Source organism: Meriones unguiculatus, chromosome 14, assembly GCF_030254825.1.
Source record: "Meriones unguiculatus strain TT.TT164.6M chromosome 14, Bangor_MerUng_6.1, whole genome shotgun sequence".
NCBI lineage: Eukaryota > Metazoa > Chordata > Mammalia > Rodentia > Muridae > Meriones > Meriones unguiculatus.
In genome coordinates this window covers 76,260,550-76,274,478 of record NC_083361.1, presented here as the reverse complement: position 1 = coordinate 76,274,478, position 13,929 = coordinate 76,260,550, and the positions used below count along the sequence as shown (strand labels likewise).

Genomic DNA, 13,929 nt, shown 5'->3' with positions numbered 1-13,929 from the left:
AGTGTGTTAGCCAATGAATGCTTGAGAGGCAACCGAGGTGACTGAGCCCTTGCCATGAAGCCTCACAACCTCAGTTTGATTCCCAGGATCTGTGAGAGAGCAAACTCTCACAGTTGTCCACTGACCTGCACATGCTTGTTGTGGCACATATGCCAGTGCGCACGCACGCACACACACACACACGCACACACACACACACACACACACACACACACAAATAAGTGTATTGAAAAATTTAAAGCTCATTTGAAGATCCATAATATGCACTGGTTTGCTTCACTAGAGCATATGCAAGCATTGCCTCATGGGTGCCCCCATTGCACATATCTGTCTCCATGAAACTTTGCTTTTCTTGACTCACAGCAACACAGGTGAAAACTATCATTTAGTATTCAAATGGGAGAGTCATTTAAACATTTTAGATACAATGTTTATTTTAAAGGGGAGTTTGATTCCTTAATATTTGTAAATTTATGGCTTCTCAAAGAACTTAAGAATGTTAAAAGTTCATTCGTCTTGTTAAAGACTAAATTAAATGATTACAAAATGTAAGAATGAAGAAATGTCATTTTCTTCCAAGTCCAAGAGTAATATTCAAACATTATGTTAGTTAGTTTCCCTAAAAGGACAATTTCGAAGCATCAAAAATACACATTTGGCATGCCTCAAAATCACCCAAAAGAATTATTAAGACACTATTTGCCTTATGAAAGAAGGGGAAGATAGTAAGACTTGGAGGGGACAGGAGCTCCACAAGGAGAGCAACAAAACCAAAATATCTGGGCACAGGGGTCTTTTCTGAGACTGTTTCTCCAACCAAGGAACATGCACAGATATAACCTAGCACCCCTGCTTCCATGTAGTCCATGGCAGCTCAACCTCCAAGTGGGTTCCCTAGTAATGTGAACAGAGACTGTCTCTGACATGAACTCAGTGGCTGGTTCTTTGACCTCCCCCTCCCTGAGGGGGGAGTAGCCTTGCCAAGCCACAGAGAAGGACAATGTAGCCAGTCCTATTGAGACCTGATAGGCTAGGGTTACATGGAAGGGGAGGAAGACCTCTCCTATCAGTGGACTTGGAGAGGGGCATGAGAGGAGATGAGGGAGGGAGGGTAGGATTAGGAGGAAATGAGGGAGGGGGCTACAGCTGGGATACAAAGTGAATAAACTGTAATAATTATAAAAAAATAAAAATTTAACTAAAAGACTGAGGCCAAATAAAACTACCTGATAAATTCTAAAAGAAAAAAAAAGGCACTATTTGCTGAGCCCTAATTCTGGAGAGGGGAGGGACACAAAGCTACCCAAGTCAATGGGTGATTGGTGCTGCTGACACAAAAGCCATAATGTGAGAACCTGCTTTGAAAGTTTAGAGCCAAGCTATTCTAAATCCACATACTCATACAATCTTTCATGTTCACTGTAATCCACTAAAATGTCCTGGTTCCCTTATGACCAGGTGACAAAAATACACATAATCATTAAAAGTTATAGTGAAAATGTGTTTAGGTAGGTCTTACTTTGAAATAATATTTCATGAGAATTAGTATAATACGGTACTGAAAGATGGCTCAGCAGACAACAGAACATGTTACTCAAGTACTGAGTTCAACTTCCAAATCCCCATTTGAGGCACAGTTGCATGGGAATGCAGCTCCAAAGGGCAGAGGCAGGAGAATTGCTGGGTTTGCCAGCTGCCAGCATAGTTCCAAATTCACTGAGACCCTACCTCCAGAAAATAAGCAGAATTGCACAGCAGAACATCCCATATCTTCCTCTGTCCTCCCGATATGAACACACATCGCACACACACATGTACACACATACAAATAAAAATGTTCAATTAAAAGAACGGATATAAACTGGGTGGTGGTGGCTCCTGCCTTTAATTTCAGCACTTGGAAGGCAGAGACAAATGGATCTTTGTGAGTCCAAGGCCAGCCTGGTCTACAGAGCAAGTTCCAAGACAGCCAGAGCTGTTACACAGAGAAATTCTGTCTCAATAAACCAAAAAAAAAAAAAAAAAAAACTGATTTAATACAAAATTATAGAGATTTTAAGCTCAAACAAAAGCATGATAAAAACTTTCTTACATTTTTATTTCTACTGATAACACCTTTATGACTTAATAATTAAATAATTGTCTATAATGTTTCTGTTTCCTACTTCATTTGCCCAGGAAAGTAAACACTGTCTTATATATTTCACTATTGTATCATTTTACCTAGACAATATCTATCATATAACAAGTATTTTTAAAGATTTTTTAATATTATAAATACAAATTACTAAACATTTAGCAATATCAAAGGTCCACACCATGAACTTGCAAACTCTGGAAAGTGCTGACAGTGTAACAACTATAAACTGTGATTATCCATTGGATAACTTTTTTTTTTTTTTGAGCAGACCACAAGATGTCACCCTAAGCCCTAACATCTAAAATTGTAGCTTCTAGCATATTGACAATAAACTGATTGTCAGTTTCTCAAAATGTATGGTTTTTTTTATTATACTGAAGCGATAACATGAGTAAGTATATTTATAATTTAAACATCCATGAAAACATTGTCAAGATTGAGTTCTATAAATCCCCTTTGTAGAGGTTTTAGCAGAAGTTGCCGGTGTGCTCAAGCGAATGAAGTCTTTGCAAATTCACTGTGCTTGTGAATGCACGGTGGAGGCTGCTGCGCTTCTTCTCAGCAAACAAACAAGCAGGTGAGCAAATAGAAGAAGACGTGCTGCACTGAATGGAGCTGTGTCGAGAAAAACAGCTGCTTATCTTTCGCTACTTTCTTTCAAAATATTAAGAAAATAGCATGCAAAAGGTGTATGTATTATGTATAAATAAGTCGTGTTCTTTGTGTGTTAATGAAAAATTATTCTTAACTCTCAGAGTAGTTTATCCCATTGAGTGCTACCAGTAAATCAAAGCAAATAACAACGAAACTGGAGAAGTAAGGAAGAAAGGTCATCAAAACAGTTCATTGTGCTCCAGCTCTGTCCTGCTGTTTACCACAAAAATAGTCTATCTTACCATGGGATTTCATACTATTTTACTTTCTGCATTCAAAAATTTTTTTAAAATGTACATTACTTGTATAATCAGATAAAATTATGGTTTAAAAATTTAAAAAGCATTACTGTTGCTTTAGGGAGATATTTTGAAGAAAATAATGGAAAAAAAAACACAAAAAAATATTTATTTCTAAGCTGATGTTTTTCATGTGTTTAGAAAAGGTTTGGTTTTCTGGTCACATGTAAATTCTGCAGCATGGTCCTCGAGAACAGTGTTTTACTCCATTATCCATTTGTGTTGGCTTTTTATATTATGAGCCCTGTTTATAAAGTTAGCTCGGACTCATTCAAGCTATTATGTCAGTGCAGCAGCAACATGAATATTGGACCAGTGGGTAAAGCCATAATCTTTCATTGTTTGTAATAAAAAGGGGCATAGGGTTGAAGTAAGAATCAAGTTAAAGATAAACAATATCTCATTTATCAATGGCCGACCAGATATGCTTTTATAAAGATGTGAATCTTCCTCAGGACACATATAATCACCTTAAGGAAAATGTACAATGAAATGAGCCATGATAATTAGTTAGTAACAAATACTTTGCTTCCCACATGGAGTTCAACAGAAAACTGTACTTTGCTATATGGTGCTCCATTCTTTATGCTTGGTTTTAAACCAAGCAAATGGTTACATAACAGCATTTTACAGATTTATTGGAAAAATTCAAGCCAAACTGTAGGCTCTCAGCCAAGATATTTATCGCTCACTTATAATAATGGCAAAATGCAGCTGCTAGTCACTGTCCTCTAGGTAATGGTGTTATCGAATGATCACATTTCAAAACATGTAGACTTAACCTAAAATCATCTGACAATATTCTCCCTAAACCAGTTCTCGAAAGCTCAAGCTTCCCAAAGACAGCCAGTCTCAACTGAACACATGACGTGAGTCAATTTAGATGCACTGCCATTTAGTTAATGGCCTTTATGAATCATCAACTAAATGACACTATTAATACTTAATTCAGAAATCTGCGGTTTAAAATGTCCTATAAATACTGTTCTCTAATGACCATGTTTATTTAAATTCTGTAAGACTCCATTTAGAGTTGCTTTTATTTAATGCTGTCTGAGACGATTATATTTGCTTGTGTCATTAATCCTTGCCAGCCACAATGGATGAAAGGAATTATATTTCCCACAGGTAAAATAATTTTGTAAAGCTTTTTAACTGCTATTTACATTTAATAAATTGATATTCAAGTCTTCAAAACTTAATAATTTTGAAAATTACACTGAAATTATAATCGCACAAGTTTTATCAATTGATATATTCAGAGTTGAACATAAATAACATCAATAAAGAAGAAAAGAAAAAATGTTAACTCTAAGCTTCACAGATTCCTGTGGTTAGATTTTCTTTTAATACTTGCTAGCATTAAAATGTGATGAAAATGCCTAGTAGACTTATTGATTTCTTTTCAAATGTATTTGTCTTTTTTCTTATCACATACACAGTGCTGAGCTTGGTGCTTGGTTCTAAAAATAAGCAGAAAAGTAATAAATATCCTGTGTCAAATGGAGTTGTGTTAACATTCAGTTTGTTGGGTTTTTTTTTTTTAAGGAAAGATTAATTGATTGATTAATTTTCCTTGTTGCTTTTTTTCTTAAACTATCTTGAAGAAATTAATTTAAGGCTATGTAATAAGTGTAAAAGATCTTTGTATGAACTGACCCATCAACCAACCACAGCTTTAAATTCTTTTTCATGATCTTTAAACAGAAGGCTAAGAAAGATTATCTAATTACATTCATGACAGATTAAAAAAAAAAAACATTGAGTTTTCATCAATAAACTTTTCAATTCTGAATCTAAATTTTCCTAAAAGGATCAAAAGGGACGATGGGTTTCCCTTTTACTTTGTTCTGAGAATGACAGTGGGTGTTGACACTCCCAGGTTCTTTCTGTGGGGTACCTGTTGGGGGGCCTTGCAGGAGGAGCACCACAACAGCTCTAGAACTCACGGAAGGCAGCCCACAGGTTAGCACAACCACAGTGGGTGTCTCAGAGAGGCGTAACTCCGAGCGCTGCGTGTCCTCGGGACTGCACGCTGTAATGGAACATAGCTCTGTTCGTTGCCCTTGTGGCCACGACATCCCTCATGACATGAGTCATATGGAAACTCCAAGAGGCCTACCAGCTCCTCACTGGGCAGTATCACTGCCTCTCACAATAACAACCCTGGGTCTCTTTCAGGAATGGCGGCTGGAGCAGAATAATAATTTAACCACCACTCTTGAAAAGAAAGTTAGAGATTGTAGATTGTTAGCAATGACCACTACCCCTACAAAGAATTTGGAAAAATAGATGGTTTAGCAAGATCAGGTAAAAATATTTTTGCTAGCGGCTGTGCTGTAGAAAATCTTAGGAAACAGTTTGAAGTTCAGGAAAATACACCCTTTTAAATTATTATTTATTACAATTTATTCGCTTTGTATCCCGGCTGTGGCCCCCTCCCTAGTCTTCTCCCAACTCCACCCTCCCTCTCTCTTCACCCCCTATACTCTCCCAAAATCACTGATAGGGGAGGAGCTCCTCCCTTTCTCTCTGACCCTAGCCTATCAGGTTTCATCAGTACTAGCTGCATTGTCTTCCTCTTTGGCCTAGTAAGGCTGCTGCCTCCTCAGGGGGAGGTCATTAAAGAGCCCATCACTGAGTTCATGCCAGAGAAAGCCCTGCCCCCCTTACCAAGGAACCCACTTGGAGAGTGAGTCTATGGGTTACAACTGAGCAGAGGTTTTAGGTCCTCTCTATGCATTGCATGGTCCTTTGATGGGGTATCAGTCTCTGCAGAGCTCCCAGGACCCAGTTTGTTTGTTTGTTTGTTTGTTTGTTTTCTCTTTGTTGGTCTCCTATAGGATAAACATACTAAAATCTATAGTCCTAAAGATGCTAAACAACATGAAGACCCTAGGGAAGATGCTCAATCCTCATTCAAAAGGGCAAACACGATAGACATCAGAAGCAGAAGAAAACAGGGAACAGGACAGGAGTCTTCCACAGAGGGCCTCTGAAAGGCTCTACTGATCGATATATCAAAGCAGAGACTGAGACTCATAGCCAAACTTTGGGCAGAGTGCATGGAATTTTATGAAAGAAGAGATAGGAAGACCTGGAGGGGACAGGAGCTCCACAAGGAAAATACACTCTTAACAGTAAAGCCAGGGACTGTTTGAGGTTGGTGAGCAAGTACAATAGCCCAGAGCAGCACTGGCTCATGTGACACTCTCAAGCTGGGCTAGTGACTGAGACAATTAATTTCCTCATAGTCGCTTTTGCCCTCAGCTTCCTGATATGACTTAATAAAAAATGATTAGTGAGTAGATGCACACCTTAAATATTTAAAATAAAAAATGGCTAATTGTTTTAATATAAAAGTTTAGATTTGTGATTCTTTTAAGATGTTTATAAGATTACTTCTTACGATAATTGCTTCTTTCTTTGTAACCACCAATTTCCGCCTGCCAGGAAAGAAAAGCTGTCTAAGAAGTTACCTTGTTTGCTCACACATGGTTAATCTGTAACAGATTGCTTACTTACACATGGATATGGGTTCTTGGGAATAATTTGTTTTTCATATTTGTTTTTCACCAATGATACATAAAACATTTGATCACATGAGGGTACTGGGGAACATGTCTTTCTTCTGTGTACTCACTGTAATTATTCACTTAAAGAAAAATAAACATAACCACATTGTGATTTTTGTACTGCTTGAAAGATCTTCCTGGGATATATAAATTACGGGAGAAATAATGAAGTTGTTGGAACTCGCTTTTTGGAGTTTGTTTCATCTACCAAATGTATATATGTATATATGTGTGTGGATGTTTATATACATATACACATATACATATATATACATGCATATACATATATATACATATATAATAATAGGTTAGGTGGAACTAACTTTTGGGAGTTTGTTCCATCCGCCAAGATGTATGTATGTGTATATGAATGTGTGTAAGGTTGGATTGGAACTCTCTCTTTGGAATCTATTTCTATCCACCCAGTGTGTGAATGTGTGTGTATGTATGTATGTATGTTTGCATGTATGTATGGGTAAAGCAAAAGAAGTTTGAAAGAAGAAGCTTGTTGGAGCCTACCTGCTGGAGTCTGTCTTCATTAAATATAAGTGTGTGTGTGTGTGTGTGTGTGTGTGTGTGTGTGTGTGTGTGTTCCTTCTCTCCTTCTTTCCTTTCACTTCTAAATACTTGTCACCAAGTGGAAGCTCAGTCTACAGCCAACAGCCCTAGTCCATGTTTACCACATAGGTGTAAGCCATCTCCAGGAAGCTACCAGCACTGGCTTGATGCCAGCAAATTAATTCTGGCCCCTCAGCTGCCACCAGCAGGGGAAGCCATGGCCAGTAACTGTCAATTCCAGCCTGAAAAGTTACCCTTGGAGAAAGTCTGCAGTGGGATCTATGCCCCGGCTCAGGTTTACCCAGTTGATGTTGAAGCTGTTGGATAGGTAAACATCCCCAACTCTGCAGCAAATTCAGGTTCAGACATAGATACGCTGTTCTTCCCACACAAAATATTCTTTTGATATTGATATTATGTTATCAGTATTCTACCCCTCATTTCTACTTTACAGCAATTGTTTTTTAAGTAAGAATAACAGGAAAAATATCTTCCCTTTGAATGACAAGGAAATTATCACAGACTGTGTGTGTTTGAAACTTATTTACCTATGACATTATTAAAATTATTTAGCCTGATTCTTGCCATTAAGTCTATAAGTAATTTTTGTAATACATACCCAGCAAGGCTTGAAATAAGCTGCTCTTGAAAATACTCATCACCTTTCTCACAGCATTTTTCAACAGCTGCTCCTCGGGTTTTCTTAATTTTTTGCAGTATTCTTCCAGTAACGATAAAGCTCGGTCAGTATCTGAAAAACACAATTTTTAAATCTACCATGTGGTCCCAGAGAAACCATTGACCAAACTCGCCTAATCTATAGCTCTTTCTAATTACATGATGCAAATAATTCAGCAAAGTGACCATACACTCCATTAATGCCAAACGAAATTGATAATTATGTGCAATGCTAACTTCAAAGCCCACTTTGGTTCCCTTATAGTCTTGTCTTCCAACAGATTCTGCAACTGTGAAACAACACAAAACAAAAATCCACTGCTGGCCAGGTGGTCACACAGTAAGTGTGATTACATTTGTGAAAAAAAGAAAAACAACCATATTTAATTGATGACTGCCTAAAAATAACATCAATAGTCCATTATGGCCTTTTAAGGACTCCTCCCCATGGTGAATTTACAACCCACATTTTCTGCCTTATTTTCCAATATTTGCTTCGTGCTTTTTAAAAGTACACAGTGCCCAAACCATTTCCCACTTCCCTATACACACACACACACACACACACACACCACCACCACCACCACCACCACCATCACCACCACCACCATTCACACCTGCACGTACAAAGTACACAAACCAAACGCTCTCAAAGAACACCCACACATGCATGCACATACAAAGTACACACACATGCGCACACACACATGCGCACACTCCCTTTTTCCCCCCTCTGTGCTCTTCTTTGATCTCCCTACTCCCTGTACTAAGATATTCCACCTTCTACCACGATCTCAGAATGAGTATTCTATTGAAAGGGTTCCTTGACAACTAGATCTGGACATGAAACCCACTCAGCCACTGTGTATGACCTACAGCATGTCACTTAATCTCTCTGAGCTTCCGTGTCCCCACGGGTATCAGCAATAAGTAAAACAGTAGTCCTTGTCCCATTGTCTATTACATGCCAAGCAACTGATAAGCAAACTGAAAACCTGCCTTCCTTCAATTTAGACCTCATTCAAATTGGCTCGCTCTCCTATACAGCATCTCTGGTGGTTAAAATTAAACCCCAAATCCCCTTCTTTCAAAACCAGTTTGTGCATACAAATCCTGTAGCCATTCAGAGCATGTACCCCATAAAGTATAGTGAAACATCACAATTAGTATCTTCACCCCCACAAAAACAAATTCTTGAAAGTCCCCAGATTGACACATTTTGCATATCGGTGAAAACTGTCCTTGAGTTTCAAAGCTGTTTCCCTTCTAACCTACCATCACAAGAAATATACTTGAAATGTAATCACAACAATTTACATTTTCTGAGTGCTTTATTTCTGCACCCAACTTCCTTTCTTCTGAACTCTTCAGTTCTTCCCTACCTTTCTCAGCTGATGGTACTTCCTAGTTCACTGTAATAGAACACCTTCTACAAACTCTTCATCTGTGCTGAGTTAGTGAAACTTTCCTACACTTTGGTCATCTGTTACTATGGATGAAATACTTGCACTTCTTTCAAATGTAAAATTCTCTCCTATAGATATTTTTTAAGCTCTTACCTACTCCAAGTGCTGTTCCATCTTAGTTTCTTATTCTTTCAATCATTCCCATCAGCATACAAATAGCCTGAAATACCAGTTGACCTTTTTAAAGATGTGTTTTTACTGCTTTAAATTACATATAGGTGTAAGTCCGCATGTGAGCGTGTGTACATGAGGACAGGTGCCCATGAGGCCAGAAGAATTGGATCTCCTAAAACTGGAGATACAGAGAGTTGTGAGCCAACTGATGTGGGTGCTGGGAACAGAACTGGGGTCTTCTGAAAAAGCAGTGTTATTAACCCCTGAGCCATCTCTCTAGCCCAAGCTAGTGACTTTAAGAATATTTAAGAATAAAGTATCCGTTCTCTCCGGTTAACTACAGTGCCAATTTCTCTGTTCGACTTTATAACAAAACTCCCCCAAATATTTACTGTCTTTTTCCCTTTTTTTAGTATTTTGTACACTACTTTAATCACAGTAATTTCTCTACACAGTTCACAGTACACTCTATCACAGTCACTGTCACCTCTTATCTCAAATCCAACGGTCACTTCTGAGTCATCTCACATAAACCAACAGTATCCATTCATGCTGTTGCAGTACTGAAGACATTTATATTAGTTTACTGTAAATTTTACTAACGTAAGAATAAGACATGTTGTTTTATTATAAATTTTATTTGTTGACTCACAAGAATTTTTTCTTTAGTTTTTGCCAAATTTTAATAACTATACCCAACTCGGAGTTAGAGTTGATGAATGAGTAGTAGGTCCTAGAGTTTTATTCAGAGATGCTACCTAACAACCCTGTGTTGAAGGCTTGGTCATCCGCCCGTGGCACGACTGGGTTGTGACAGAGGCTTAAAGAGGTAGAACCTTGTTGGAATAAACCACCTCATGGGGGTGTGCCACTTTCTATCACTGCGTCCTTCACGGCCCAGGTCCTTCTTTGCCATGTGATTCCCTCACAATGCACTGCACCACTACAGGCCCATTTTCCATCGGCTCTTACAAGCTGCAATGTGGCAACTTCAACTCATTATAGCTTCTAGGGCCGCACTTCTGTTTTTCTCCGATAGCATGATGAAAAATGTTTCTTGGTCACTTCCACTCACTACATAAGCCAGGCTGGTCTTTCATTCCTGTGTTGTGCCAAGCTCACAACACAAAATCACTGCCCCAGGCCTGGAATCCACGAACCTCCAGTCATCATACATGATGAAATGTGTGGCTCACCAGGCCTGCGCTAACTCCTACACCTCTCCTCTGGATGAACCACAGTGGCTTTCATTCTCTTTCAAATGCACTAAGAATGCTCCTATCTCAAGACCTTGCTGCTCTGCCTAACAGTCTTTCTTTCGATAGCCAGAGCTCATTCCTCTACTTTCTTCTTATTTCAAGATCACTTCCTTAAAAGAAGTATGAATCTGGCCTGGAGATATAAAGTGCAGTTAGCAGAGCATTTGTCTAGCAGACATTAAGCCCTGGGTTTAATGCCCAGTACCACACCAGGTATGGTTTTAATTTTTATTTCCTTGATGTCTAAGAATGTTGATCACATTTGTTAGGTAGCAGGTTTGGGAAGATCAAAAAGCCATGTATGAAAGTCTCAAAGAATAAATAAAACATGTTTTTAAGCAGGCATGGTAGCTCATGCTCATAATCCCAGTAGTCAGAAGATACAGAAAGTAAGTTCAAAAAGTTTAAGATCACCTTCAGCAAGACAGTAAGTTCAAGAACAGCTTGTGCTAAATGGGACTTTATCTTAAAAAAAAAAAACAAGAATCTCAACGAAGCCATAATAGATGAAGAAAAGCATAACATAGTTTGTTCCCTTTTCCTTAAAAGTAAAAGCCTAGAAAGAGTAACGCACACCTACAGTAGTATCTCCAGCTCTCCGGAGACAAACGCAGGAGATCTATAAAGTTAGAGTCCGTCTAAGCTATGTAGTAAGACCCTGTCTCAAAAGACAAAGTTAGAAATTCAAACTATCCTTGTGGGTGGGGAAAAAGAATCAGACCCTCCTGTGCTTATCTTCCTGCAGATACTATTTGGAAAGTTATCCACACAACAAATACCGTCACAAGGGCTGAGGAAACAGAGCGCTTTCAATAGTGCAAAATGAATGTATACTTTGAAGAAGGCAAGAAGGAGGAGTTGCCAGTGCCATGCCTTCCCCAGCTCCAAGAAGCTCCATGTGGAGGGAAACACATCTTATTTGGAGGCTGGAAAGAAAATCAAGTCCAGGTCTTAGACTTGATTTGAAAGCAAGGCCTGTTTTGATTCGTGTAATCTACTTCAGTGTACACAGTTTTGAGCAAGGCTCTATGACACCCCCCCCCCACTGCCAGGATAACACCCACAGACTGTAATAGATCAGGTGGCTGTCTGCCTTTGCCCCTTCTCCCCAATCTGTTAGGACATATACCAGGGAGAGAAAGCTAATTCAGAGCTTTGATGAGAGCCCGGCGCCAGCCTCACCACTATAACACTCAACATCTACAGAAATGATGTTTGTTCTCCTGTACACCAGCAGAACAAATGAGAATTTCGACCTGCAGCACTCCCAGCTCTGGACGAGTCTAGGTGTACACCCACACCCTTTTAAATACAAAAAGATCCCTGTGGGTTTGTGACTCTCAGATGCAACTCATATTAGCTTCAGCCTTGGTAGCCAACATTCTGTCTTTCTCACCTGTCCACCAACTTAGGACAGCACAGCTGTTATTACACAAATGCTTGCATATGGGGCTCCAGCACCAGACAGAGACCTCTTCCCAATGGGAAAGGACTCATGTTACAACCTGAACAACTAGCTATAGAGTGTAAGCCTTGGTATACCTAGAACTTGTTCAGATGTGAATCTCAAGCATGACCCAGCTTAGCATCAATCTAGTAGCCTACGTATTTGATGGGAGGGCAGTTGCTGAAAGACAGAACAAAGTAGTAGGCATAAAGCTTTGCCCTGGAACTCAGTTTGAGTTGGTGAAACCTAGCACGGGGCATATCCTAAGAGCCCTCATCCTGAGGCATGCTTGTGAACAGGACCTCTGAAATAAATCTATTCTGAAAGAAAGCCTACTAAACTTCCATCTCGGCTACCATCACTTGTAATGTCTTGGGCCACTGAGCTACCAAGTGAAAGCTGACAACAGTGTGTGCCTGAGCTATGCACACTTTTAGATTGTTCTTGGTGGGCTGTGGGAGTGGAGTATAATGTGGCTAACTGACAGTGGTGGCTGCAGATGTGACACTGGCCTGAGAGACTGATCCATCTATGGTGAGTCTGCTTAAAGGCAGATAGAATTAGCAGCGCAAGGCTGCAGGATGGTAACTGCAAATGAGATAACTGTTCTAGCACTGGCTCCAGAGGGATGCTTGTGGAGACAGAGTACTCTTTAAGGGGGTGTCCCTGATATTCTCCGAATAATACACCAGCTGGTGTGGTGGCACACCCCTATAATCTCAGCATACAGGAGGCAGAGAGGAGGACTGAGGATGAAAACTGTAAGCTAACCTGTCCTGCCCAGTGAGAGACTGCCTCAAAAAAGCAAGGGTTGGGAATATAATGTCATAGAAGAATACTTGCCTAGCAGGTGTAATGCTCAAGGCTTGATTCTCCACAGCAGTGCAAAAAGTAAGAATATGACAATGGTGCCTTAGAGACAAACTTGGGGTTGACTGACCTCTAGACTGAAATGGTGACATTGCCATGGCAACACCCAACAAATCTCAAATTGGACACCATCCAGTGCTGCAATAGTGGAGGTGATTATAGGCTCAGAGAAAATAAGCAACTCTTACTTAGAATTTCAGGAAATATGCAGTAGGAGGATTGAAACAAACAGTTAATCCTCATATGCTAAGATAATATGAATGCCAACAAGCTTCAGGAACTTTTTGGAATATATCACCTCATCAAACACTCAAAATAAGGTGCCAGAAACTGACCAGGTAGTATTCACTATGGGAGAATTCTGAGACAGGAACTTAAAGAAAATTCAATGAAATTGAAGACAAGGAGAAATGTTTCAATAATCTAACAGAGAAGTTTAAAGATAAAAGCAACATAAATGTAAATCAAACACAAATTATTAAGATGAAACATACGCTAAAGAATTTTTTAATGTGCTAGAAGACATCGTCGACAGGATAGATGGACAAATAACCAGGGCCAGTGAGACACCCAGTGGAAAATGACGTCTGCCACCAAGCCTTCCAACCTGAGTTCAGTCTCTAGGACCTTCGGGGTGGAAGGAGAAAAACAACTCCTTAAAGGTATCCTTTAGCCACCACAAATATGCATGAAAACATACACATGAGAAGGAAGGAAAGTAATACAGAAAGAAGGAAAAAAAGAAAGGAAAGAAGGAAGTGAATGTGGAGAAGGGAAATGTTTTAAATTTTAAAAAACAGAGAGTTTGAAGAAAAGCTATTTGAAAATGCACAAATGAAGGATAAAAATGGACTGAAGAAGAATGAAAG

At 39.3% G+C, this 13,929-nt stretch overlaps 1 protein-coding gene across 8 annotated transcripts in view; it reads right to left on the bottom strand.

The window, feature by feature from the left end:
- Dlg2 (discs large MAGUK scaffold protein 2) overlaps positions 1-13,929 on the bottom strand; it is a 1,917,798-nt gene that overhangs the window by 1,885,804 nt on the left and 18,065 nt on the right. For all 8 annotated transcript variants that reach the window (XM_060367555.1, XM_060367549.1, XM_060367550.1 and 5 more), the window contains exon 2: positions 7,846-7,977. In XM_060367555.1, the coding sequence (XP_060223538.1) occupies positions 7,846-7,977 (132 nt within the window). The remainder of the gene's footprint in view (positions 1-7,845; positions 7,978-13,929) is intronic.